Source organism: Centropristis striata, chromosome 4 (assembly GCF_030273125.1).
Source record: "Centropristis striata isolate RG_2023a ecotype Rhode Island chromosome 4, C.striata_1.0, whole genome shotgun sequence".
Classification (NCBI taxonomy): domain Eukaryota; kingdom Metazoa; phylum Chordata; class Actinopteri; order Perciformes; family Serranidae; genus Centropristis; species Centropristis striata.
In genome coordinates, this window is record NC_081520.1 from 28,174,519 (window position 1) to 28,197,582 (window position 23,064).

At 44.3% G+C, this 23,064-nt stretch overlaps 1 protein-coding gene across 1 annotated transcript in view; it reads left to right on the forward strand.

The window, feature by feature from the left end:
• The window catches only part of abcc5 (ATP-binding cassette, sub-family C (CFTR/MRP), member 5), a 34,310-nt gene that overhangs the window by 1,565 nt on the left and 9,681 nt on the right, over window positions 1-23,064 (forward strand). The window contains exons 2-19 of the mRNA XM_059331633.1: window positions 7,220-7,363; window positions 9,705-9,787; window positions 10,565-10,720; window positions 10,794-10,938; window positions 11,199-11,432; window positions 12,211-12,384; window positions 13,452-13,599; window positions 13,675-13,823; window positions 13,944-14,051; window positions 14,138-14,295; window positions 14,369-14,534; window positions 16,142-16,213; window positions 16,302-16,426; window positions 16,828-16,900; window positions 21,697-21,900; window positions 21,983-22,126; window positions 22,251-22,344; window positions 22,443-22,615. Coding sequence (XP_059187616.1) covers window positions 7,268-7,363; window positions 9,705-9,787; window positions 10,565-10,720; window positions 10,794-10,938; window positions 11,199-11,432; window positions 12,211-12,384; window positions 13,452-13,599; window positions 13,675-13,823; window positions 13,944-14,051; window positions 14,138-14,295; window positions 14,369-14,534; window positions 16,142-16,213; window positions 16,302-16,426; window positions 16,828-16,900; window positions 21,697-21,900; window positions 21,983-22,126; window positions 22,251-22,344; window positions 22,443-22,615 — 2,502 coding nt within the window. The 5' untranslated portion in view covers window positions 7,220-7,267. The remainder of the gene's footprint in view (window positions 1-7,219; window positions 7,364-9,704; window positions 9,788-10,564; window positions 10,721-10,793; window positions 10,939-11,198; window positions 11,433-12,210; window positions 12,385-13,451; window positions 13,600-13,674; window positions 13,824-13,943; window positions 14,052-14,137; window positions 14,296-14,368; window positions 14,535-16,141; window positions 16,214-16,301; window positions 16,427-16,827; window positions 16,901-21,696; window positions 21,901-21,982; window positions 22,127-22,250; window positions 22,345-22,442; window positions 22,616-23,064) is intronic.

Consider the following 23,064-nt stretch of genomic DNA (forward strand, 5'->3'; position numbering starts at 1 on the left):
CAGTCATACCCGAGCCTCTGAAATCCATCTCTTGTATTGACCTTGTTAGGGAACAAGAAATGGATCCCTCGGCTGATCTGGTGTCTCCGGTGGTAGACATGGAAACTGCAGCTCAGGGGTACTTACAGAGTGGTGTGCTGGTACGTAAATGTTCTGCGCAGGGTGAAGATTTTGTGGGGAAAATGATTGTGGTGCCTGAGAAATTTAGAGAGTTTGTCATGAAAGCCTCCCATGATGATGTGGCTGGGCATGGGGCTGGTCATGGAACTTGCCATCGAGTCTTGCAGCATTTCTTTTGGCCCAGATTGGAAGGGGATGTCGCTGCTTTCATTGAAGCTTGTCCGCTGCAGAATTTGATTGACTATGTGAATGGCTTTAGGCATAGACTGTATATGTTGGGGCAAATGACAAAACAAAGGTTGAAAAAAATCTCAAAAGAAAATGAAAATGCTGTTTGACCGTAAAGCAGTACAGTAGCAGTTCGGTTCCCCCTCCCCCTCTGTGTGTTGTTGCATGTTGCGTTTCTCTTCCTGGGTAGGAGGCGCCACAGGTCATGACACTCCTCCAATCTGCAGAGGCTGGAGGAGTGTCAGGAGAAGTAACACCTGAATCGATGCTTGTTACAGGCCGCCTGATCAAACACAGTTTTATGAACTTTTAGAAGAACTCTGCACAAAGAGGTTGGACTCGATTAAATCTGAAGTTATCATGATGGGAGGTTTTAACACTGATATTCAGAAACACGATGTGCATTTATATCAGCTGATTAATGAACCTACACATGTGTGTTCCAACACCCAAACCAGGATTGACCTTGTCCTAGTATCAGATAAGTCTAGAATAACACAGAGTGGGGTTATTAATTGTGGTGTGAGTGACCATTCTATTGTTTTATGTACTAGAAAGTCCAAGAAAGCAGTGCTTAATTGTCAATCTTCAATTAGAACCCGGTCGATGAAAAGGTATAACAAAGAAACATTCAATGAAAGTTTGAAACAAATGGATTGGTTTAATGTATTGCAATGTAAAGATGTGAATGAAGCATGGTACTCATTTAAACGTATGTTTTTAGAAGTGGTTGATAATATAGCCCCATATAAAGAAATTAGAATAAAACAGAGGACAGAACCTTGGGTAAATGATGACATCCTTGAGGCAATACGGGCAAGAAATAGGAAGTATGATAAATTCAGGGCACAGAAGGATGAGCAAAGTTGGGCTGAGTATAAAAAGACAAGAAATGAAGTCAACAGATTAGTGGTTAATACTAAAAAGGCATACTTTAATGAGAAAATAGCAGAATATAGAAATGACTCAGGAAAGCTATGGAAGTCCCTCAAGCAGCTTGGCTATAGCAAAAGGATGAAAACCAAAAACTCCAACATCACTCTAGATCTTGGCAATACAACTACTTCAGATAAGGGGATAGTTGCAGCTGGCTTTAATTAATATTTTTCAGCTGTTGCCAGAGAGTTAGTAGGAAAGCTACCGGGCCAGACTGGTCAATATGGGGAAACAGGACTATTACTCTCAGTTAGGGGTTCAGCCCAGGAGCTTCTTTTTCGGAAAACTGTCTGAGGCACTGGTTCTGGAGAAGCTCCAAAGGCTTGATGGTTCTAAAACCACAGGATTAGATGCCATTCCATCCAGATTCTTAAGGGATGCTGCTGAGATCATTACCCCGTCCATCACTCACATTGTAAATAGGTCTATAGAACAAGGGCAGTTTCCAAATGATCTCAAGATTGCCAGAGTGATCCCTCTATATAAAAAAGGGGGTAAACAGGACCCGGGCAATTATAGACCGGTCTCCATTCTCAGTAGTCTGTCAAAGTTAATTGAAAAAATCATTTTTGAACAAATTGACAATTACCTTTCATCACAAAAAACGTACTTTATGAAATCCAGTCTGGTTTCCAGAAATCTCACTCTACTGATACATACTGGGCATTTTACGCAGTTGACAGTTGAAGTTATTTGTTTTGGTGAATTAGCAGTGAAATGGGTGGGCCCCTATTTGGGGAAAAGAATGCAAGTGGTGGACATTGGGGGTACAATGTCTCAACCTCTAGGCATTGACTGTGGCGTTCGTCAAGGGAGTGTTTTGGGGCCACTTCTCTTTCTTTTATATATTAATGATTTAAAGGCTGTCTGTCATCTCATCTTTTTTTATATGCAGATGATTCTGCGCTGGTAGTTTCTTATGAGGATAAAAACATTATTGAACAAACACTTGCAGAACTTCTAAATGTTAGCAGGTGGATGACTGACAACAGGTTATCACTTCATGTAGGAAAAACAGAATCCATTATTTTTGGATCAAAGATGAGATTGAAAAAAGGCTCCAGTTTTGAAGCCCTAGTTGGAGATTCTGAAATTACAGCCAAGGAATCAGTCAGTTACCTTGGCTGTGTGTTAGACTGCAACTTAAGTGGCATAGGTCAGGCACAGAAGGCAATCACCAAAATAAACCATAGGGTCCGTTTTCTGGCCAGAATTTCAAATTTTCTGGATAGAAAAACAATGGTTAATTTTGGCAGGAGCCTTAATAGTGGAGCGGCTAAATGATATAATCTTTCAGTTTATGATACAAGCGTGAAAATTGACATGAACACTCTCCATGGGTCACCTGACAAGAAAATTGTCAGAGACATTTAAGATTTTAAGATGGCGGCCATTTTTCAAGATGGCCAACACCTTAGTGGCGCAATTAAAATATATAATTGTTTATTTGGTGATACAAGCATAAAAAATTGGCATGAGCAGTATCTGTGGGTCACTTCACAATAACCCACCCACAGTTACTTGAAATTCCAAGATGGCGGCCATTTTTCAAGATGGCCGACACCTTAGTGGAGCAATTGAATGATATAATGGTTTATTGGGTGATACACGCATAAAAACTGGCATGAGCAGTATCTGTGGGTCACTTGACAATAAGCCAGCCACAGCTCCTTGAAATTTCAAGGCGGCACTTCAGGATGACTGCCGCCTGCCATGTGGACCTTTAAATTATGAATTTTCTCATAGAAATGTATTGGGTTCCTCAAGAGAGGTTGTTTGACTGTGCTTTGTCTGACTCCTTGCCTACGACCTGTCCAGTTTGGTAAAACCTGACAGGAGTTCCCTCCCACCGGCGTAGCTCTCCGGGTTCACCGAGGTACACATGCTCCCTTACCATGAGGGCTTTTTTAAATACTTTTTTAATTTACTTTTTTTAAAAACTAACCATTACTACTGCCATTAAACATGCCAAATAAATACTAAGGGGTGGGGAAACACAGTTGTGGTGCTGAACGGACGTGCTCCAAAATAATAATTGAGCAATGGTTAATACTGAATGGCAATAATGACAGATCCAGAGGCAACAGCAGCTCTGGCTGACATGGAACCATGACAAACAGTATCTGAAACTATACTAGGGAACTAAACTGAAAATGTGAAAGCAATGTTACAAAATAAAAACTGAACATGTCACAGTAATAGGCTGGTGACAAAATAGAACATAATGCGCCGATGTGGCGAGGGGAAGCCGAGCCATAGGCCTACACTTGAAAACACAAAGGACAACAAGGAATAACACTGGCAAAAGAAACAAGCAAATAAGTTCTAGTAGGGGCAACTGAGTCCATATCTGTAGCACTTACACTTTCCAGTACAAGCCTTGGTGCACCCACATTTTGTCAACTTTTGTCAACAACTCTCCGCAATAGGTGGAAGTGGAGTCCAGAAGACTTTCCACTCTTTGTCCTGTTTAACCCATCCCCAGTCGGACGGGCTCGGCATTTGTGGATGTCTCTCTTCAATGCCTGTCCCCACACATATCCAGCCTCATAAGAAGTCTGGGATCTTCTTGACCTCTTGACATGGATATCTTTGGTATCTTCAGTGTCTTTAGCAGCAGTAGATGCCTTTTTTGTGCCCTTTCCAGCTGTGTGTTGTTGAACATAAGTTTACAGCTTGAATGATATTTTGCTCTGTTTCTTGTCAATGTGCTTTCTATGCCATCACCTTCATCTAGTCGGGTTGGACTAGGTAAGATAGGCAGAGCATTTATTTTATGAAATAATGGAACATTTCTTGCAATGGTATCATAACCAGTATGATCTTGGTGTCCTGCTGTTTGTTTTCTCAACTGTTGTGATGGCTTCTGCAATGTCTGCAGCAAATTCAAAGGCAGAGGCCAAGGGTTTAGCCTTTTACCACCTTTTAATAAGCACTTTGATGTATGGGATACAACTAAGTTCATGCCTTAACCCTACACATAGTCCGATCGTTCATCCAATACCATTTTCACCCTGTACGGTCTGTACACCACCCGGTTAACTAAAACTACTCAGAGAGTTGTCGTCTCTTCCTTGACTAACTTTACAATTGGCTGACATTGAACCCCACTCTGAGTTTAACAGCAGTCATATATCACCAGTGTGCCCTGGTAGTGCAGATACTCACTCTTGTCTGTCTATGATCAACAAATCAACACAACTGTATTATTATGTGTTAAAACTTGTTTTCCAGAATAATCTAAAACCCAATACATTTCTATGAGAAAATTCATCTTTTGAGGATCCAGGGGGAGGCCATCTTGAAAATAGAAATTTCAAGTGGCTGGGAGTGTTTTTTTGTCAACCCAAGTAACTGTGGGTGGCTTATTGTCAAGTGACCCATGGAAACTACTCATGCCAATTTTTATGCTTGTATCACCAAATAAACCATTATATAATTTAATTGCTCCACTAAGGTGTCGGCCATCATGAAAAATGGCCGCCATCTTGGAATTTCAAGTAACTGTGGGTGGGTTATTGTCAAGTGACCCACAGATACTGCTCATGCCAATTTGTATCCTTGTATCACCAAATAAACCATTATATCACTTAACTGCTCCACTAAGGTGTCGGCCATCTTGAAAAATGGCCGCCATCTTGGAAATTCAAATAACTGTGGGTGGGTCATTGTCAAGTGACCAACAGAGACTGCTCATGCCAATTTTTATGCTTGTATCACCAAATAAACCATTATATCACTTAACTGCTCCACTTAGGTGCCGGCCATCTTGAAAAATGGCCGCCATCTTAAAATTTCAAATGTCTCGGACAATTTTCTTTTTAAGTGACCCATGGAGAGTGTTCATGCCAATTTTCACGCTTGTATCATAAACTGAAAGATTCTGGCAAAAATTAGCACTTAGCCGCTCCACTATAATTCAGCCGTATTTTGATTATGCATGTGGCTCATGGTATAATGGCGTCACAATGAATTTGAAGCATAGGCGACAGACCTCACAAAACAAGTTAATCAGACTTGTTTTGGACCTCCCCATGAGAACCCACCTTGAATCATCCCACTTTGATAAGGTGGGATGGTTGAAGGTGGAGGATCGTGTATCTCAGTTGCAGTTATGTATGGTACATAGGTGTGTTTATGGGGAGGTACCCAATTATTTAAAAAAATATTTAAATAGAGTAAATGAAGTTCACTGTTATTCCACTAGGGGAAGTGTAACAGATTTTGTACCACCGAGAGCAGGGGTGTCAAACTCTGGCCCGCAGTGTAATTTTATGTGGCCCGCGAGGCAATACCAAATTATTATATTATTATTGTACTATAAAAGCTGACCCGCCGGTATTATACGGCGCATTTACCGCTAATACTAGATTTATTATTGTTATTTTATTTTTAAATGTATTTACCTGTTGAAAAACTTTATTTTGATATTTAAATCAGAAGGATGCAAATAGAAAAGAGGCATACAATTTTTATTTAATTTTTATTTAATAAATTAATGACATTGATCTGTTTTTTACTTGAAATTTGATTTTGCATGTCTGCACTATTTTCTTATATATTGTATGTTTATAAGCGTTGCTGGTTCCATATTTAATGTTAAAGCAAAACATGTTTGGTATATATTAAAAGGTTTATTTGTTCAATGTTGGCCCACGATTTTATTCAAGTTTTAAATTTTGGCCCATTGTGTATTTGAGTTTGACACCCCTGACCTAGAGTTAAGACGAACATGGGTAAAGGGTCCGGGTGCCATAGTATAATTCCTTTTTCTGTCTAAACGAAAATATGAAAACCTGGAAACAGTGCCCCCTTTTCCTTTTTTCTTTTTAAACCAAAAACGGAAAACGGATTTTGCTATCAGCATCAAAAAACAAAATAACCAAAAAAACAAAATGAAACGGCCGTTATTTGGTTTTTGCAAATTCCTTTTTTCCTTTCTCATTTATTGATATGACGTCGGACACATCGGAAGCGGGAAAATAAAAGTTCCGTCAAAATAAAAGTCCCGTATTAATAAGTACTTATTATCAAGCATAAAAAAGAAATCATCATACACTAGTATATGCTACTGTTCTCTGAACCATGCATGGTTCACATTAACATAATTATTATTGATTATTAATTATAATCATAACTAATGCCGGCGGGTGAGCCTGACGTTTGGGTAGGCTATCTGACCACATGTTATACACAGCGCCGGGTATCCCCGGTGCTGCTGCCCGCTTCTGAAGTACTTTTACGTTGTTTATCTTATCTTATTTGGCACCCGGGTCGACCCGGTCCCACCCGGACCATTCAAATCAGTCAGAAGCATATGCAGTTTTAAACTTGAAAAAAATGGTTTAGACACCAATCTTAGACTGTTGGCAATTTGTATTTGTCATGTATATTTGAAACTGTAATTTATGTTTTTATGTGGCTTATGAATGATGTACGTATGTATGTATGTATGTATATTTGAAACTGTAATTTATGTTTTTATGTGGCTTATGAATGATGTACGTATGTATGTATGTATGTATGTATGTATGTATGAATGCTACATGTTTGATGTATGTATGATATGCTGCTACTTGCCTCTGTCTCCTGCCCTATAGGGACCACAATGGAAATAAGCCTTAGGGCTTTATTGTGGTCTCCCTCACTATTTTATTTATTTATATAGCGTATGGCACAGGTTGCTGTTTCATATTTTTATATCAAGAATGGTCAAATAAAATCAATCAATCAATCAATCAATCAATCAATCAATCAATCAATCAATCAATCAATCAATCAATCAATCAATCAATCAATCAATCAATCAATCAATCCAGTCTCAATCACATGCTGATGATCTATGAGCCGGTTCATGACAGTGTTAATGTTGTTGTTGTTGTTATTGTTGGTGCAGTGAAGCCCTTAAACCTTATTGCTGTTTGGTGGTCAGCAGCTTTCTGTCGGGGGTCAGAGGTCACGGCTCCATGTGGTCTGACAGAAGATGAGAGATTATGACTTTGGACGGAGCGATCCGGAGTCTCCACCACCGTCGCCACTACCGCCGGGGTCAGATGTCAACCTGCTGCAGCGCTGGCAGGTGAGGCGGGGAGGGGGCCTCAGGTTGGGAACCTCTGGGATCTGATTGGTTCCACAGATGTAGAATGAGCTGGGACGCACCGCCAAAATAAAGTTAGTTCTGCTGCAGTAAAACGTTTCACATGATGAGTGTGTCAGGTTTCCAACTGAACCTGAATGCAGCACGTAACGCTGCTGGAACATCAACGATTTAATAACTAAAAAAATCTACGATTTATATATATAATATAATTATATATTATATATAATATAATTATATATATAATGAAGTAACTGAATATCTTTGATTAAATAACTGAATAATATCTGTGAATTATTAACTAAATATTTATGATTCAATATGTAAATTATATCTGCTTTGTTGCAAATTATTATTATTATTACTATTGTTTGTCCAATATCAGGTAATGTTCTGTTCTCTAAAAATCTGATAACAAGAAATTAAAAATAATCTAAACATGATTAAAACATGAGAATAAATTTACAGTAATAAAGCTCTTTGTTTACATAATGAATCACCGCCCCCTGCTGCAGCACAGGCCACTGATTGGCTGAGGCCTTCAGGGGGCTCCGGGGCTTCTGACTGGCCGAGGCCATGTGAATGGATGTGTGTGAGCAAAATGTGATCTCTGCACATGCTCAGTTAGTCTCTCTCTCTCTCTCTAAATCCTTCCTTTTGCCAACTGCAGTAGATCCTGCTGTGTCTCCCACTATCCCTGCAGTTTTTGACACATTTCAGCAAGTGTCTGTCTCAGAGCTAACTGATGTTGTCCACCGTCTCAGGCCTTCTTATTGTCCTCTTGACAGCATTCCTCCCCGTCTCTTGAAGAATGTTTTTAATGTTATTGGGCCCTGTGTTACAGATCTGATTTATTTATCTTTGATGTCTGGATGTTTCCCAGCTGCCTTTAAACATGCTGTGGTCCAGCCCCTCCTCAAAAAACATAATCTAGATCCCTCAGTTTTATCAAATTTTAGGCCCATCTCTAAACTCCCATTTCTTTCTAAGGTTTTGGAGAAGGTGGTCAATGAACAGCTGCAGTCTTTTATTGATTTTAATGGCATCTCTGAGAATTTCCAGTCTGGTTTTAAGTCACGCCATAGCACAGAAACGGCGCTTTTAAGAGTTTTAAATGACCTTCTTTTAACAGTGGACTCTGGTAACCTTGCGGTCCTGGTCCTTCTGGATCTGACAGCTGCCTTTGACACAGTTGATCACAACATTCTCCTGTCTCGACTAAGCACCTGTGTCGGCATCAAAGGCACCACTCTTAAATGGTTTGAGTCCTACCTGTCAGATAGGAGCTTCTCTGTGCAGCTGGGCCAGTTTTCCTCAGACTCTTCCCCCCTGCGCTGTGGGGTGCCTCAGGGTTCCATTTTGGGCCCCCTCCTCTTTTCTATTTACATGTTGCCATTGGGATCTATATTTAAAAAGTATAATGTCTCATTTCATTGCTATGCGGACGATGTACAAATATATTTACCGCTATAAATTAATAACCCATCCTCTGTGCAGGTCTTATTAGACTGCCTGAAAGACACCCAGTCATGGATGGAAGCAAACTTTCTGTCAATAAACAAAAACAAGACTGAGATCATTTTATTTGGCCAACAAAATATTTTAGATGGCTATGACAGCGCCATTGGTAGCCTTGAAACTCTGTATCAACCCTCTGCAAGAAATCTTGGGGTTATTCTGCACTCTGACTTCAAATTTAATAAACAGATAAGCTCCACAGTCAAAACTAGCTTCTTCCAGTCTAAAGTAAAGGCTTATCTCCCCACGAATGACTTTGAGCGAGTCATCCACACGTTCATCACATCACGCTTAGACTACTGTAACTCTTTGTTTGTTGGTCTTGACCAGTCAGCAGTGCGCCGCTTACAGGTTGTCCAAAATGCAGCCGCCCGCCTGCTGACTGGAAAGAAACGGTGTGATCACATAACCCCCATCCTTGCATCTTTGCACTGGCTACCTGTAAATTTTAGGATCCAGCTTAAATGGTCTGGCACCGTCTTATTTATAAGAGCTTTTAAAACCCCACAGTACTTCCAGAGCACTTAGGTTGTCTAACCAGCTGCTCCTGGTCGTACCGCGGTCCAGACTCTGTACTCGTGGGGACAGAGCCTTCTCTGTGGCGGCCCCAAAACTGTGGAACACAACCATTACACGTGTTAATGGTAACCATGGAAACAGCTCTGTTAAGTCAGTGAAAGATGATTGGACGAGACAAATACTGCAGTAAAAGTATAAATACTAAAAAAATGTGATATGTTATTTTATATAATATCAGATTATTAACTTATGAATTGTGTGTATGTGTGTTTGTATGTGTGTTCAGGGTGTGTTGGGTGTGTGTGACGACAGATCAGCTGGTTGCCATGGTGAAGAGCTGGAGGAGGGCGGAGCTAAAAACACGGACAGGTAAAGCTGAGGAACATGATGGTTCCAGATTATTGATGATCAAACTGAACATTAAATTCTTTCAGGTTCAAGGAAACACACACACACACACACACACACACTCACACACACACACTATGTAATATCTCTCCTCCACTATGAACTCCAGCAGCAGGATGCTGATCAATGATCCACCAGTGTTCCTCCAGAGTCACAGAGAGGAACATTGGTAGAACTGTTGGACCAGGACCACTTTGAATGGGACATCCCAGCAAGGAGGAATATTTAACACACACCTCCACCTGGTCCAACAGTCATCCAATCACTGTGCACAACAACTGCAGCCACCATTGCTAACTGTCCACAGAATGTCCGGTGCTTGTTGTAAACAAACGGAGGTTGCTAACTTAACACACTTACCATCAGGTTGAATCACTTATTGTAAGTTGCTTTGGACAAAAGTGTCAGCTAAATGACATCGAATGGAATGTAACACATACACACTGTACTACAGAGCTAACTGTTAGCCTGTTAGCACTGTGCTACTGTAAGCACTGCTGCTGCTCTGACTATTGTCTCCTCCACCTGGTTCAGACATCAGACTGCACTATGAAAGGACAGAATATCACTTCACCTTCACAGGATCACTATGAATGCCCTGAGGAGAAAATACGGCACAGATCTTTACAGCAATATAGCGGGACGGCTCTATGAAAGAGGCTACACAGAAAGTTAGTGGAGCTAATGCACCAACCTGTCCCAACTATTGTGTGTCTTCAGGTGTGTGTGTCTCCTCAGGTGTGGACACCCAGTGGACAGCGCAGGTCTTTTCTCCTTCATGACGTTTCATTGGCTGACTCCTCTCGTCGTACACGCCCGCAGGAATGGACGGCTCCTGTTGGACGATGTCTGGCCCGTGTCACGGCTGGAGGGTTGCCATGCCAACAGCCTGAGGTGGTAGGAGCTAATGAATTGTTTGATGATGTAACACACCTGAGACGTGTCAAACACACCTGTCTGTCTTCAGGTTGGCGTCTCTGTGGGAGGACGAGCTGAGGTCAAAGGGCGGCGCGGCGTCTCTGTCCTCGGCAGTCTGGTCCTTCTGTCGGACTCGTCTCCTGCTGTCTATCCTCTGCCTCAGCGTCACCCAGCTGGCAGGGTTCAGTGGGCCAGTGAGTAGGAACAGTCTGCCCCAGTTACACCAGACTACCCAGTTACACCAGTCCCCCCAGTCCTCCCAGTATTCCCAGTGTTCTTAGTCCCCCCAGTCCTCTCAGTCCCCCAGTCCTCCCAGTCCCCCCAATCTACCCAGTGTTCCCAATCCCCCCAGTCTACCCAGTGTTCTCAGTCCTCCCAGTCCTCCCAGTGTTCTCAGTCCTCCCAGTGATCCCAGCCCAGTGTTCCCAGTGTAACCAGTGGTGTGGTTCTCCAGGCGTTCGTGGTGAAGCGTCTCCTGGAGTACACCCAGCAGGAGGAGCCTGATCTGGGCTCGGGGCTGCTGCTGGTCCTGGGTCTGCTGACCACGGAGCTGGTGCGGTCCTGGTCTCTGGCTCTGACCTGGGCCCTGAACTACAGGACGGGGTCCAGACTGAGAGGGGCCGTCCTCAGCCTGGCCTTCAGCAAGATCCTGAAGCTCCGCAGCGTCCGGGACAAGACCGTGGGACAGGTGCTGTCTCCGTCTCTGTTTGTTTGTTTGTTGTTATTCTTTCTGATGATGCTGGTAAAAAACATATTTCATTTTATATTCTGTCTGTTCACCTTCCGTCCCTCTCCCTCCCTGTCCCTGTCTGTCCCTGTCATCATCTGTCTCTCTCTCCCTGTCTTTGTCTGTCCCTCTCTCTCCCTGTCTCTCTCCCTATCCCTGTCCCCATCCCTGTCTCTGTCCCTCATTCCCCATCTGTCCCTGTCTGTCCCCGTCCCTGTCTATCCCTGTCTGTCCCTGTCTGTCCCTCTCTCTCCCTGTCTGTCCCTCTGTCCCCGTCTGTCTCCGTCCCTGTCCATCCCTGTCCCTCTGTCTCCCTGTACCTCTCCCTGTCCGTCCCTCTGTCCCTTTCTCTCTCTGTCCCCGTCCGTCCCTCTGTGTCCCCGTCTGTCCATCCCTCTCTCTCCCTGTCTGTCCCTCTCTCTCTCCTTGTCCCTGTCCATCCCTCTCTGTCCCTGTCTCTCTCCCTGTCCCTGTCTGTCCCTGTCCGTCCCTCTCTCCCCCCATCCCTCTGTCCCTCTCTGTCCCTGTCTCTCTCCTGTCTGTCCCTGTGTTTCCCTTTGTCTCCCTGTCCCTGTGTGTCCCTCGGTCTCCTTGCCCCTGTCTGTCCCTGTCCTTCCTTCTCTCTCCCTGTCCGTCCCGCTGTCCCCATCACTGTCCGTCCGTCTGTCCCTGTCCGTCCCCGTCTCTCCCCGTCCATCCCTCTGTCCCTGTCTCTCTCCCTGTCCCCGTCTGTCCTCAGCTGGTGAACATGTGCTCCAGTGACGGTCAGAAGATGTTTGAGGCTGCAGCAGTGGGCAGTCTGTTGGCAGGAGGCCCCCTGGTGGCCGTCCTCGGTGTTGCCTACAACCTGTTTATCCTGGGACCAACGTCTCTGCTGGGATCAGCTGTCTTCATCCTGTTCTACCCTACCATGGTCCGTCCCCGTCCGTCCCTGTCTGTCTCTTCTTCTGTGAGACATCCAGGCCAAACGTCCATAAATCTTAGACAGGCTGCAGAACTTCACGTTTTTAGTTTGTCTTCAGTCACTCAGTGATGCAGTGACATTAATCTGTAGATCAGAGGGTCACACGTCATTATGCTCACTTTGAATTAATGTCGTTAAGATTTCACATCTGTTGTCTGTATGAAGCAGGTTTAAAAAGTATCAAACTACGAGCCGTCAAAGTCGTTCCCGCTGCAGAGACACAGAGAATGACTGAAAACTGTCACACTGTTGGGCTTTTAAAACATTTATTTTTTTAAAGGAGTCTGGTATGGAGTGTTTTGAAAATGTTCCCATTTGGAAATGAGCGTTTTCTGTCCTTCCTCCCACCTGATCAGGAATATTGATCAGGATTATTGTATCAGGAGATTTAACAGGTGTATTGATCAGGAGTAACAATCAGATGTATTGACCAGATGTATTGATCTGTTTCTGATCAGATGTATTGATCAGTTGTATTGATCTGTTTCTAAACAGATGTATTGATCAGATGTATTGACCTGTTTTTTAACAGGAATATCGATCAGGAGTATTGATCAGGAGTTTTAATAGGTGTATTGATCAGGAGTTTTAATAGGTGTATTAATCAGGAGTAACAATCAGATGTATTGATCTGTTTCTGATCAGATATATTGATCAGCTCAGCCCCTGGACCAAGCGGAGTGCCATACAAGCTATATAAGAGGTGTCCCAGACTCCTTCACCGGCTGTGGTGGACGATGTGAGGGTGTATGATGTTGCGAGACCCGAAACACCCAATGACCCCAGGTTCCATCACTGATGATGTGTCTGAGTGCATCAAATAGATGTATTTTAAACTGTATCTGTTTCTGATCAGGTGCATTGATCAGGTGTATTGATCTGTTTCTGATCAAGTGCATTGATCAGATGTATTGATCTGTTTCTGATCAGATGTATTGATCTGTTTCTGATCAGATGTATTGATCAGGAGTATTAAAAGGTGCATTGATCAGATGTATTGATCTGTTTATGGTCAGATGTTCAGCTCCAGGCTGACAGCGTTCTTCAGGAGGAGGGGCGTGGCCATCACAGACCGACGGGTGCAGAAGATGAACGAGATCCTCAGCTACATTAAGGTCATCAAGATGTTTGCATGGGTCAAAGCGTTCGCCCGGGACGTCCGTGGTACGTACTCACCTGCACGCTCACCTGCCTGCCTGTTTTTCATGGTAACAGAGGTGCCCATGTTGTCTCTCTCAGGGATCCGTGACGAGGAGCGGAGGGTCTTGGAGCTGACTGGTTACTTCCAGAGCATCACTGTGGGCGTGGCTCCCATCGTGGTTGTCATCGCCAGCGTGGCAACATTCTCCGCCCACATGTTGCTAGGATACGACCTGACAGCAGCTCAGGTAAATTGAGGGACACGACAAGCTGTTGGCTAACTGGCTACGCTAACCACATTCTGTCTTCTAGCTGTTAGCATTGTAGCAGGCTAACTGGCTAGGTTGACAGGTGTTTCCTGTGTGCAGGCGTTCACCGTGGTCACCGTGTTTAACGCCATGACCTTCGCTCTGAAGGTCACTCCATTATCTGTGAAGTCTCTCTCTGAAGCTGCTGTCGCTGCCGAGAGATTCAAGGTCTGAACTACAAACAGAAAGATGGACGATAAAATACTAAGAAGAAATAAAGTTCAGCTGATCAGGTTGATTTCCGTTTCTGTCAGAGTCTCTTCCTGCTGCCGGAGGTCGACAGCGTCCGTGCGTTGCCTGGCGATCCTCGGGTTGCTGTGGAGATGCGTGGAGCCAGTCTGGCGTGGGAGGGCGGTGGTCAGAGCGCTCAGCCCAGCCCGTGTGTCCATACTGCCGCCAGACACCGACACAGGTAGACATTAAAAAGACTTCATGAAGAAGCAGATAACAGAGAGAGAGTTCACAGTGTGGGGGGGACTTTTCAGGTGCAGAGACAGAGAGGAGCTGCAGGAGGAGGAGGAGGTGACTCACTCCCTGCTCACAGGAAGAGGAGGAGCCTCCCATCCAGAGGAGGAGGCCTGTCCTCCCCTCCTGCCAGTCCCCCAGAGACTCCAGAGCACCCTGCACTGCATCAACCTGCAGGTCCAGCAGGTCGGTGTGAACAAACTAATTTAGTAATTTAGTAAAATTAAGTAATCCATGTAGAAATTAATAAAAAAATATAAATCACCATATATCTATATATCATCTACATTTGTATTTATTCATTGTTATTTACACATTTATTTTTACCTTTCCACATGTACTCATTTATCTATAATTTATTTATTCATTTATAATTTGTTTATTGTTATTAGGGCCACGGGGCAATCGCACCGAGCACTATTGTTATACTGTGGATTTTTTCTTCTTCCTCTTCCGGACACAATTTCGTCCTGCTACTAGTCAAATTCTATATCAAAACATATCAAATCAAAATAGTTTATCAAAACGTGCGGTTTGATCGGGATCAGTGTGCTATTGCTTGAATGACTATCCAGCATTCACAAGTATAGATAATTTCTGCCCAAAATTTTGCATTGAAGTGAATGGGACGGACGAAAAAAAATTTGCAAAAAAGAACAATAATTGGAGATTTTCAAACTTCTACTTCTCCGGCATAATTTCACAGAGAGACTCCATTTAAACTTTAAACAGTAGACACAAGTCTTGTGTATTGGTGTATTAATCCACATTTAGATAGGTCATATATTTTTTTATCAATCCCTGTTCAATGACCATGATCATTTTTGGAGAAATTCTGAGATTATAATGGGTGTGTATTGCATGGAATGTTCGTGTCAGTGTGTGACATCATTGCTCACAGTGTAGAGGGAGAGATAAAATTGTCAAAAAATAAATTTGAAAACTGCGCTCCAGGCCGCCAATTACAATCTACAGAAATAATTTATACATAGAAACGTAGTAAAATTTGTCTTCTCACTCACAATCCTCTGGTAAAGCTGTCAGAGTTATAGTTTGGGTGTAGGACACACAGATGCGCCACCAACACGCACCAACAGCCCCATTGACAGCCATATTAAAAACACAGGAAGATTTCTGTAGAAAAGCATATTTAACAGTTTTTCAGATCGCACGCACACACACATGCGTAACACTCCTCCAGATACACATGCTTCACACACACACACACAGATAACTTTATGTGATTTTAGTTACACACACACACAGGTAACTTTATGTGATTTTAGTTACAAACACCTATGCGCGCGTAAGCCCATACACTCCTCCAGATACACATGCTTTACACACACACACACACACACACACACACAACTTTATGTGAATTTAGTTACACACACACACACACACGTAACTTTATGTGATTTTAGTTACACACACACACACTCACACAAATGTGCGCGGAAGTGTGCACACTCCTCCAGATACACATGTTCCACACACACACACACAAACACATTTTGAGGTTGAAAGGGCATAGGTTGCTGTCTAAATAAATACTTGGAAAGGAATGATTGTTGTAGGTGTACTCCTTGTATATAATATAGTATCATAAATTATCTGGGCGGTCCTAACATCACTCCTAATGACGATTAAATTAATAAATGTAGACCCCCTCATACATGATAAATATACAGCATATATATATATATATATATATAAGGTCTATATTTAATAACAATATATATGTATATAATATACACAGTATATAAGACATGATGTGTGTCTGTGTCCAGGGTACGCTGCTCGGGGTGTGCGGGAGCATCGGCAGTGGAAAAACCTCTCTGATGTCTGCTGTCTTAGGACAGGTGAGTGATGACATTACACCCTGTCCTGCTGTCCATCAGGATAATTGACAGCTGGCGAGGTATTGATCCCTGATTGTTGTGTGGACAGATGACCCTGTTGGAGGGCAGAGTGGCAGTCAGAGGGCGGCTGGCCTATGTGGCTCAGCAGGCCTGGATCCTGAACGCCACGCTGCGAGACAACATCCTGTTTGGACAGGAGTACCAGGAGGACAGGTGAGAGGACACCGAGGACAGGTGAAGGGACACTGAGGACAGCTTAGGGGACACGGAGGACAGGTGAAAGGACACTGAGGACAGGTGAGGGGACACTGAGGACAGGTGAGAGGAAACTAAGGACAGGTGAGAGGACACTGAGGACAAGTGAGAGGACACTGAGGACAGGCGGGAGCACACTGAGGACAGGTGAGAGGACACTGAGGACAGGTGAGGGGACTCTGAGGACAGATGAGAGGATACTGAGGACAGGTGAGATGACACTGAGGACAGGTGAGAGGACACTGAGGACAGGTGAGAGGACACTGAGGACAGGTGAGGGGACCCTGAGGACAGATAATGAACACTGACGACAGGTGAGGTCAGGTCCTGCACCAGGACTGATCTGTGTCTGTCTGCAGGTACCAGGCCGTGCTGGGTGCGTGCTGTCTCAGACCAGACCTCTCTCTGCTGCCCAGCGCTGACCTCACAGAGGTGACATCACTTCCTGTTTGTACGTTAGTGTAGACTCTAGACTTCAGGTATGAGACGACTCTCTGGCTGTATCCAAATGTCAAGGATCTTTCCTTGGTAGTATCCTTCCTTCAGAGTCGGGTCCTCCAGAGGCCAGAATCTTTCCTTTTACTGGTGTAACCACTAATGGAGCCTTCAGTGTGCAGGTGTGTGTCATTGCGTAACAGGACGTTCTGATTAAATTCAACGCTGCAACTTCAAAACCAGTTGAGATATGATGTGTCTTTGTCATCATCACTCTGACACATATTAGTGGAAATGGAAGAAGATGCTTTAAGGTTGAAAGTGAGTGAGTATTTCACTGATCCTGGAGCAGAACTCACCATGGAGATGTGTTCTGTTTCTCCTTTTATAATTTTACAGTACAATAACAGTTATTTATAAATAACAATGACGGATAATAATGGACTGTCAGTCTGTTAATACAATGAACACATGTATAACTCTCTGAATGGCATAGCTACGTATACTTTGCACATCGTACATAACCATCAGACATATATATATATAAATTAACATTAATTACTTTAGTGACTGAGACGCATCAATTAACTTAACTGGTAATGTATCAAGATGATGTTTATTATCTTTAGATAAAAATTCTGCCAGGTTTTGCTTGACTTTGAACACACGTTTTGTAAGTTATGTGATAACATATATTCAATGTAAACTGAAAATACAAGCTCGCCATTTTTAAATCTCCTGGTAGACCGACGTGTGCAAGGTTTTATGGGTAATCGGGGCACACGGAGGATACACACAAATATCCTTGGAATTTGGGCAAAAGAAGGACTCTGTCCTCTGGAGGATCCTGGACATTGGGACAGTCCTCTGATGGATGTCAATGACGTAGTATCCTTCAAATTCAGCCATTTGAGGATCCTTCCTTGACATTGGGATACAGACACTGAGTCACAGCTGAGAGGTTCTTCCAATGGTTCATCAATTTTCTTCCTGTTATCTGTGGCTGAGTCTCAGGGTACAGCATACAAAGTAAAATATTCCAAACAAGGAAAAGTCCTACTGTGTTCAGGGCCCAGAACCAGCTCAGTTCTGTTCAGCTGGCTGATGGTCCCTCCATGGTCTCAGTAGCTTTGGTAGTGACCGATAGAACAAGTTTAAACAAGATGTAGCAGACGGCTTTCTGCTCTCATACTCTGCAGAGTGTTATGTAGAAATAAGTGAGACGTAGTTGAGTATCTGTGGAGTTTATTCTTCACAGAAAAAAAAAACACAGGCGTTACACACAGGAGCCAAACAGCCACTCTCCACTCTCCACTTTGAGCACACACAGCTCTTTTATCATATCACACAATAAATGGTATAGCTTAAACTATACTATAAATAATATATCAATACATAATGTCATGACCTCTGGTGCAGCGTACCACGCCCCTCATCAGAGGAAATCTGCTGCACCTGCAGAGCTCAGCTGGAGCTCATTCAGTGCTCATCAGGCTCCAGCATTTAAGCCTCACCAGCCCAGCACCAGTTGCCAGATTGTCTCTTGTGTCATGCAGAACTTTCCAGCACTCTTTCTCGGTTTGACTTCCCGGTTCCGATCCCGTCTATTCCTGACTCCGTCTCCTCGACTCTGCCCTGGTAAACTTGCCTGCCTTCCATCCCCGCCTTTGATTCCAGACTGTTTCAGCGCATTCCTGATAAACTGTTTGTTGCTGTTCTCCCTCCAGCCTAGCTCTTTTGCCTTGGAACAAGCAAGAGTAGTGTTCACCATCAACCACCTCACAGATAGAGCTCGCCTGTGGGGAACCGCTGAGTGGGAGAGTCAGTCCCCAGCCTGCTCCTCGTTCCAGGCTTTTGCAGAGGTCCCATAGTCCCATTGGCCACGTCTGTTAAACACCAGACCGCCCTGGTACCCATGCTACTGTTGGGAAACCACTATGAGCTGGCCCAGTTTCATATTCTGAACTCTCCCGGTTAGCCACTCATACTGGGTAACCCATGGCTTCATCAGCACAACCCCAATATTGACTGGGAGCAGGGAGTCATCCGTGAATGGGGAACCTTGTGTCACCGCACCTACCTGAAGCAAGCCTTGTCTCCGCTTCTGCCATCGCTTTCCTGTCCACCACCTGATATCGCCGGGGTGCAACCAGTCTCTCCCTACTCACCGGCCTTACGATTGCTCCATCGACCTCCAGCCTGGCACATCTCCACCCAAAGGACGCCTGTATTTGCTGTCGGCTTCCGAGAGGAAGGCGATGGAAACTTACATTAATGACTCCCTGGCTGCAGGCATCATCCTTCCTTCATCCTTCTTCGTGGATAAAAAAGACAAGACTTTAACGACGTACTCCGAGACATGCTCAACCGATTTACATTTGTCTACTTAGAAGACATCCTGATATTCTCCAAGTCCTAAGAGGAGCGCATCAGCCATGTCCAGTCTGTGCTCCAACGTCTTATTGAGAACTCCCTGTTTGTGAAGGCGGAGAAGTGTGAGTTCCACGCATCCACAGTCTCATTCCTGGGGTACGTCGTGGTCAAGGGCAGTCTCCAGATGGACCCAGCGAAGGTCTCTGCAGTCACCTCCTGGCCCGGTCCTGACTCCCGTAAACAGCTCCATGGCTTCCTGGGCTTTGCCAACTTCTACCGGCACTTCATCCGTAACTACAGCTCCGTGGGCCGCTCCCCTCGCGGCTCTTACCAGGTCCAAGGTCCTGTTCCGCTGGAACCCCTTGGCCGAGGCAGCCTTCAAGACCCTCAAACTCAGGTTCACCTCAGTGCCCATCAGGCTTGGAATTTCGTCATTTTAAGGGCAAGGCCATTTGGCCTTCTCGTTCACATTCTTTTAAGGGCACAAAGGCCACATGACAGGGCACAAAGGCCGTTTGGTTAAATTACGCTGGTTTTACCTTTCAGATTAATACCTTAACATTCTCATTCACCAAGAAACATTAATTATGTATTAAAACATTTGTTTTAATTCAAAAACATTGAAAAAACATATCATATTGTAAAACACTGCATTAAGAGAGAGTGTGAGTATGGGAGAGAGAGAGAGAGAATGTGAGAGATAATGTCAGTGAGAGAGAGACGCTGAAACAGCGTGCAAAGCCTGGCCATAGAAGTGAGACGGTACAGACAAATACTGCTACAGAAAGACAACAGCCACCACTGTGACCTAAACACAGAAGGATCAGAGATACACTTTCTCCTGACACACAATATATTAAATATATTAGAAAGAACCTTTTTGGAAAATGACAAATGAACCTGTTTTGAGAAAGAAAGATGGCAAATGCATATATTTTGAAAAGATGGCAAAATGAATCTCCTGCCTGAGTTCATCTCAGAGTAAAAAAGAGAAATGCCTCCTCCCTGCCATAACAAAGCTAAATGTTTGTCCCTGAGGTAGGGAAGACGTTAGCACTATCCCAACTAGCTAGCTATCGCTAGTTTTCATGACGCAAAAATGTAACGTTAACGAGTCGACTTTAAATAGGCTAATGCAATGGTAATTCCCTATCAATAGTACTTTCTATAAAAATGTGTTAAGTTCTGTCAAATAGCCTACTACCACATACTTCAGTTACAACATATCAAAACAGCTTGTCCCACTTGCTTACCTGTGCTGCGCATCAACACATGGCTCATTTGAATATACAAATGAGCCATGTGTTGATGCGCGCCGACTCGAAGGACGGAGAGTGGGTCGGGGTTTGACCACTAGGATGGCTGTATAATTCCATAAGCCCACCATGCGTCACTAGCGTTGTGCTTATATTGGAACTTTGACAGGGGAGCAAAGGCCACCTTGGCCGTGAATTGAAATTTTTTTCACGGGGCATCAAGGCCAAATTGTGGGGCAACGAAGGCCATGGCCATCGTGAAATTCCCACCCTGGCGCCCATTCTTCAGCTGCCGGATCCCGACAGCCAGTTTGTGGTCGAGGTGGACGCTTCGGATGTGGGGGTGGAGGCGATCAAAGGATCAAAGCATTGATCAAAGGATTTCCATTGTCTTTTCTGTAAGATGCTGCGGAAATCTTCCAATGAAAGAAGTTCTGACAATTTCAGTTCAGCTATAAGACTTCCTGAAGAACCTTTGATTTAAAGATGTCCAGTGACCTGTCCTGGAGGACCTGGATTAGTGGAAGGAAATGGACAGACACTGAGAACTTGTTTTGGTTTTCTAACAGCTGACTGAAATGTATGGGGTGAAATATGTGCCACCAGAAACTAAATTTGAATCATTTATATTTGAATTTAAATTACTTAACTTGAATAATAGCATTAAAAAACTGACTCTGAATCACATCATTTGAATTCGTATTGTTCAATTTGAATCATTGCATTGAAAAACTGAATCTGAATTGTAATTTGAAATTGAATTTATTAGTTTGGAATTGAACTTTCTGTTCTCAAAATTCAAATTCATTTTGCAAAATTCAATTTAAATTTTCTGGGATGAACATCCGGATAGTTGAGCAATCAGCAGCAGAAAACGGAGGTGCTGATTGGCCAAAGAGGCGCTCTGTGTATCTGCGCTCGATTACTCTGCCTCAACTAACTGGATGTTTGTGGCAGAAAATTGAAATTTAATTGTGAGAACTGAATGTTCAGTTCCAAAACTAATAAATTAAATTTCAAATTATAATTCAAATACATTTTTTTAATGCAATTATTCAGGTTAAGCAATTCAAATTCAAATATAAGTAATCCAAATTCAGTTTGTGGTGGCACATATTTCAGCCCAAAGAAATGTCCCTGACATGTATGTTTCCGTCCCATCAGGTCGGTGAGCGCGGTGCCAACCTGAGCGGCGGGCAGCGTCAGCGGATCAGCTTAGCCCGCGCCCTGTACAGCGACCGTGACATTTACATCCTGGACGACCCGCTCAGTGCCCTCGATGCACACGTGGCCAACCACGTCTTCCACAACGCCATCAGGAGGCAGCTTCGCCACAAGACGGTCGTCTTCGTGACGCACCAGCTGCAGGTGAAGCCCGTCATCACCAACGCTGTGCTGCTCGCAGCGCAGCGGAGATAACCTGTGTGTGTGTGTGTGTGTTTGTGTGCAGTACCTGGTGGACTGTGATGATGTCATCCTGATGAAGGAGGGGAGTATCGTGGAGCAGGGTAACCATGACAACCTGATGAAACTGAACCAAGACTATGCTGCCATGTTTAACCACTTCCAGCTGGGAGACACGCCTTATATAGAGGTACCTGTCTGTTTGTCCGTGCATCTGTCCGTCCATCTGTCTGTATGTCTTTGTGTCTGACTGCCTGTCTGTCTGTCTGTCTGTCTGTCCTGAGTGACATTTCGCCGTGTCTGGTGTGTCTCAGGCTCCCAGCAGGAAGTCCGGTGGCTCTCAGAGGAAACCAGCCGGCAGGAAACCAGGATCAGTGAAGCAGACAGCGCCGGTCGCCAAAGATAACAGTAACACGTCCTCAGATTCTATATTTACACAATCAAAATGTGTCAAAATCATAAAGTCTGTCTCTGTTTTAACTGTGTCCGGTCATGTGGCGTTAAAGGGGCGGAGCAGCAGCAGTGTGGGGGCGTGGCCTGGTCCGTGTTCCAGCTCTACATGGCGGCGTGCGGTGGCTCCACCTCCTGCCTGCTCATCCTGATTCTGTTCGTCCTCAATGTGGGCAGCTCCGCCTTCTGCCACTGGTGGCTCAGCTACTGGATCAACCAGGGCAGCGGGGTCAGACTCCTCCTCCATCACCTCCTCCTCATGCTCTATCTCCTCCTCTCCATCACCTCCTCTTCATCTCCTCTTCATCACCTCCTCCTCCTCCATCACCTCCTCCTGCTCCTCCCCTCCATCACCTCCTCCTCCATCACCTCCTCTTCATCTCCTCTTCATTACCTCCTCCTCCTCCATCACCTCCTCCTGCTCCTCCCCTCCATCGCCTCCTCCTCCTCATCACCTCCTCTTCATCTCCTCTTCATTACCTCCTCCTCCTCCATCACCTCCTCCTGCTCCTCCCCTCCATCGCCTCCTCCTCCTCCATCACCTCCTCTCCTTCTCCTCTTCATCACCTCCTCCTGCTTCTCCCCCTCCATCACCTTCTCCTCCTCCATAACCTCCTCATCACATCCTCCTGCTCCTCCTCTTCATCTCCTCCTCCTGCTCTTCCTCCTCCACCACTT